We start from the raw sequence: 5,025 nt of genomic DNA, 5'->3' as shown, positions 1-5,025 counted from the left end.
TCCGGTCGCGCCAAGAGCAGGACATTCTGTGACGCGGCCTTTTGTCTCGCTCGGTCCACGCGGTCGCGCCACGGCTCGTCACTGGAGTGTGCACCCTCCGGGATCGGTGACCGAGCCGTGCCGCCAGTGCAACGCGCCTATATAGGCGGACATTAGCGAAGTATATTATTTGTCATTTATTGTAACGGCAGGAAAAATAAATGTGTCCTGTCCAGAAACCGCTTTAGTCATTTATTGCCACAAAGCCTCTCCCATGAGCACAGTGCGTGGGCGCGGTGATAAATGCCGGTTCACTGCACATGAGCGACTGTAAGCGGGGATACAGCACGTACCCGCTTCACTGGTGACCCCGACGTGATCTGAGGCTAAAAAAACACGTGGTGACAAACGTTCGTCGGTACGAGAGACGTGGAACCGCGAGTAGGCTTGCGCGCATACGCCCGCGCCGAACAGTGCTCCGTAGTAATTTTTTTTTTAACTAACTTTTTTGTATTGTTTTTGTGTGCGTATATTTTGATCGCGGACTGCTTAGTGTTATTTTTTTCTTTTCGTGTGTTTCCCTTGTGTTATTTTCACTGTGTGCTTTCCTCTTGTACGAGGATTCGACTCTGAACTAAGATGGCGACACTAGAGGAGTTGCGAAAGACCGTCGAAGAACTGCTCGCACGCAACACGAGGCTAGAGAGTGAGCTACAGGCACGGACTACACGCGCGGACGCCGTCGCTAACTTGGCCGACAGGGTGCACGACGCGCTGACAACGGCGCCTAGCACCGCGGCTGCGGCAGCTTACGACTCCGTCCCCCCACCTCCGTGGCGGCCAGCGCCTCCCGCACCCGCATCGGATGCCGACCTGCACCAGCTAGTGCAAAACTTGACGGCACAGGTGGCAGCTCTCTCGACGCAAGTCGACCGGTTGGCGCGCTCGCAGCAAGAGGGCAGCACGCGCCGCAGCGGCAGCAGACCGGGCGACAGGCGGCGTGGCTCGCGCAACCGGCAACGCAGCAACAGCCGCTCCAACGGTACCCCGCCGACGTCACAGCACGCACAAAGCGGCTACTGCTGGTACCACGCCCGCTTCGGCAACGAAGCAACCAGGTGCCGCGCTCCTTGCTCGCACCCAAACGCCAGCTGCGACCGGACCTAGGCGCACCCGGCTGCAATATGATATCGAAGCGTCTGTTTGTTGCGGAACGGGGGGCAGGCGTGAGGTACCTCGTCGACACGGGTTCGGACCTCTCGATCTTCCCCCGTTCTATGTTACGAGACCGCAGGCGGGCCGAGGCACTCTGCCTTACAGCGGCGAACAACTCCACGATTAAAACTTACGGCACACACAGCCGCAATATAGATCTGGGCCTACGGCGCACGTTCTCGTGGACTTTTACCGTGGCCGACGTCAATGAGCCGATCCTGGGCGCAGACTTTCTCGGCCACTACGGGCTACTAGCCGACATCGCAAACGGCCAGCTCATCGACGCCACGACTAAGTTAAAGATAGCGGGACAGCGCCGGCAGGCTGCATACTACAGCGTTAAACCCGTGAAGTGCCCCGGACCGTACGCTGACATTCTGGAACAATTCCCCGACCTCACCCGCCCAGCCGGTGCACCGAGAGACATCAAACATTCGACGGTGCACCACATAATAACCACACCCGGACCCCCCACATCGTGTCGCCCACGTCGACTCGCGCCGGACAGACTCGCAGCAGCAAAGGCAGAGTTCGAGGCCATGCTGCGGCAAGGCATCGTGCGACCATCGAGCAGCCCATGGTCATCGGCGTTGCATTTAGTGCCCAAAAAAGACAATTCGTGGCGCCCGTGTGGGGACTATCGCGCCCTTAATTCGCGAACGGTGCCGGACCGATACCCAGTCCCACACCTTCAAGACTTCAGCTACGCCTTGGCGGGCTGCGCGGTGTTCAGCAAGATTGACTGCGCAAAGGCGTACACCCAAATTCCGGTGGCGCCCGAAGACATCGAAAAAACAGCCATCGTAACGCCCTTTGGGCTTTTCGAAAGCCTGTTTATGACTTTCGGTCTTCGGAATGCTGCCCAGACTTGGCAGCGGTTCCTGGACGGCGTCTTGCGAGGCTTGCCATTTTGCTTCGCCTACCTCGACGACATCTTGGTGTATTCCAAGTCGCCCGAACTCCACCGCCGCCACTTAACGACCATCTTTCAGCGCCTGAGTGAAGCCGACATCGTCATTAACCCCGCTAAATGCGAGTTCGGCGTGACGGAAATTGAGTTCCTCGGCCATTTAATTACGCCCACCGGATCGACACCGCTACCGGAGAAAGTTAAGGCAATACAGAACATGCCGCGTCCGCAGACGCACAAAGAATTACGACGCTACCTCGGCATGTTGAACTTTTATCGTCGACACCTGCCCAACGCCGCAGCGGTGCAAGAGCCGCTGACTAAGGCGTTACAAGGTCCTATCTCTAAAGGGAAGACCCTCGTGAATTGGACAGACGCAATGGAGCAGAGCTTCACGGACTCAAAAAGGAATCTCGTGGAAGCGACGCTGCTCGCGCACCCGGTACATGACGCGGACTTAGCTGTAGTCGTGGACGCCAGCCAGGCCGCCATCGGCGCGGCGTTACAACAGCGCGTCGGCGGGAGTTGGCAGCCTCTCGGTTTTTTCTCCAAAAAGCTTTCCGATTCGCAACGTGCTTGGAGCGCTTATGACCGAGAGTTGCTTGCGGTGTACGCGGCGGTGAAATACTTCCGACCGTCCATAGAAGCCCGACAGTTCATCATTTTCACCGATCACAAACCCATTACCCACGCGTTCGAGAACAACCACACTAAGTGTTCACCGCGCCAACTCCAGCAGTTAGAGTACGTGTCGCAATTCACGACTGACATTCGACACATTTCGGGGATAGACAATATCGTCGCCGATTGTTTGTCCCGAGCGTGTGCCGTTATTTCACCCCCTGTGAACTTTGAGGACGTGGCCCAAGTACAGGAGAGTGACGAAGAACTGCACCGCTTCCGTCACGACACTTCCAGCGGCCTGCAACTGGAGCTGGTGCCTGTCCCCGGCTCCGCACAGAAGATTTGGTGTGACACCTCAACCGGCACGCACCGACCATTCCTCCCGGGGAAATTCCGGCGCAGTGCCTTCGACCGTGTCCACGGACTGTCACACCCCGGCATCAACACCACTGCGACGCTCGTGGCTGCGCGTTTCGTCTGGCCCGGGCTTCGGAAGGACTGCCGCGAATGGGCGCGCACTTGCACCGCATGTCAGCGCGCCAAAGTCGGGAGGCACACCCACGCACCCGTGGGCACCTTCCCGGACGCGACACGCCGATTTGCGCACGTTCACGTGGACCTCGTCGGCCCGCTTCCTCTCTCACAAGGCAAGCGGTACCTCCTAACAATGGTGGACCGCTTCACTCGCTGGCCGGAAGCAACGCCCGTCGCGGACGTCACAGCCGAGACCGTCGCCACCGCATTCGTCGACACCTGGGTGGCACGCTTCGGATGTCCCAGTCACGTGACAACTGATCGCGGCCGCCAGTTTGACTGCGCGTTGTTCACGCACGTCGCCAGACTGTGTGGCACCCGGTTACACAGGACAACCAGCTACCATCCGGCGTCGAATGGCATGGTCGAACGGTTCCACAGGACTCTCAAAGCCGCTCTAACCTGCCACGACACCTCATGGCCAGAGGCGCTCCCACTGGTGCTGCTCGGCCTGCGAGTCACGCCGAAGGAGGAGATCGGCGCGTCACCTGCTGACCTCGTTTACGGGCAATCTCTGACAATCCCGGGCGATTTTGTCGAAGATGCAAGTCTCCCACGCGACGCCGTGGCACCCACTCTGGCGGAACGTCTGCGCAGTCACATGGCCGGCCTCCGAGCGCACGCACCGACGCGGCACGGCACCGGGAAGATATTCGTCCACGCCGACCTGCAGCGCTGCACGCACGTCATGTTGCGTACCGACGCAGTACGGCCACCTCTCCGACCGGCCTACAGTGGACCGCACCGCGTGATCGCCCGAGGAGACAAAACGCTGGTCCTCGAGTGCAACGGAAAGCCGTCGACAGTGTCAGTCGACCGCGTCAAACCAGCCTACGTCTTGCCCGCTCCATCAGCCACGCATTTTTTCGACCCGGCAGAAGATCTGTTCACGGACGACACTCCCTCTGCCAGCGGTCAGACGGAACCCGCACCCGGAGCCGCCGGTGACGCACAGCTGCAGCCTGCTGTCATCGCGCTGCCACGTGCGCCTCCCTCCACCACGCCCAGGCAGCTGGTACGGCCGCCCGGACCGCGCCCACCACAGGCGCACCGGTCGCCCCCACCACAGCCGCCAGCGGACTACGTCACGCGCGCCGGCCGCCGCGTCCGATTCAAACGGCCGTGCTGCGTCGCCAGCGCGCCACGACACCCAAACCGGCAATCACGCGTCCGAGCCGCCGAACGCCGTCAGAATTCGGCGCCCACGAGCCGCCGTCCGCTGTAGAGACCCGACCTCCAGCTGCAAGTGCCTTCGGCCGGTAACTCCAGTCGAGCGTTCGTCACAGCTCCTGGACCCGCGTTCGCGTCTTTTGCCTCCGCCGCGTCGGGCGTTGAGGCCGGATCGGCACCCGCGCCAGCTTACCTCATTCGCTTCTCCGTCGAGCTCCGGACATCGCGCACCACACCGCCCGGCTTGTCCGTAGTAGCTCCCGGACCCGCGTTCGAGTTCCGACGGTACCGCACTCGCGCAAGCGCCTTCCAGACGTCGCCACCAACGACCTGCAACGCGCGCCTTCACGCGCATCGCTACGGACAGTCGCAGCCAGTGCCTGCTGCCGCTGTCACTAGCCGCCAGCGCGAGGACACGCCCACCGCACGCTCGCCGGTCCGGCGAGCTGACGTCACGGGCCGCCGCCCTTCCGACGCCGACCGACCCCCGCCAAAGCTGCCGCACTGCCATCTCGCAGTGCGCGAACTTTAAACACACGCGCACCACCGAACGATCGCCGCGTTTTCGCAGCTACGGAGCTCCGCTCTCCAAG

The 5,025-nt window shown here is 61.1% G+C and overlaps 1 protein-coding gene across 1 annotated transcript; it reads left to right on the top strand.

Moving 5' to 3' along the window:
• Positions 1-618: 618 nt before the first annotated feature.
• Positions 619-4,487, top strand: LOC124620329 (verprolin-like). The gene is made up of 2 exons (XM_047147003.1): positions 619-1,021; positions 3,805-4,487. Exons 1-2 carry the CDS (start codon positions 619-621, stop codon positions 4,485-4,487), a joined length of 1,086 nt encoding a protein of 361 aa, XP_047002959.1.
• Positions 4,488-5,025: the final 538 nt, after the last annotated feature.

Source organism: Schistocerca americana, chromosome 6, assembly GCF_021461395.2.
Source record: "Schistocerca americana isolate TAMUIC-IGC-003095 chromosome 6, iqSchAmer2.1, whole genome shotgun sequence".
Classification (NCBI taxonomy): Eukaryota; Metazoa; Arthropoda; class Insecta; order Orthoptera; family Acrididae; genus Schistocerca; species Schistocerca americana.
Note: the sequence above shows the minus strand (reverse complement) of the source record. Positions and strands in the feature narration are given on the sequence as shown.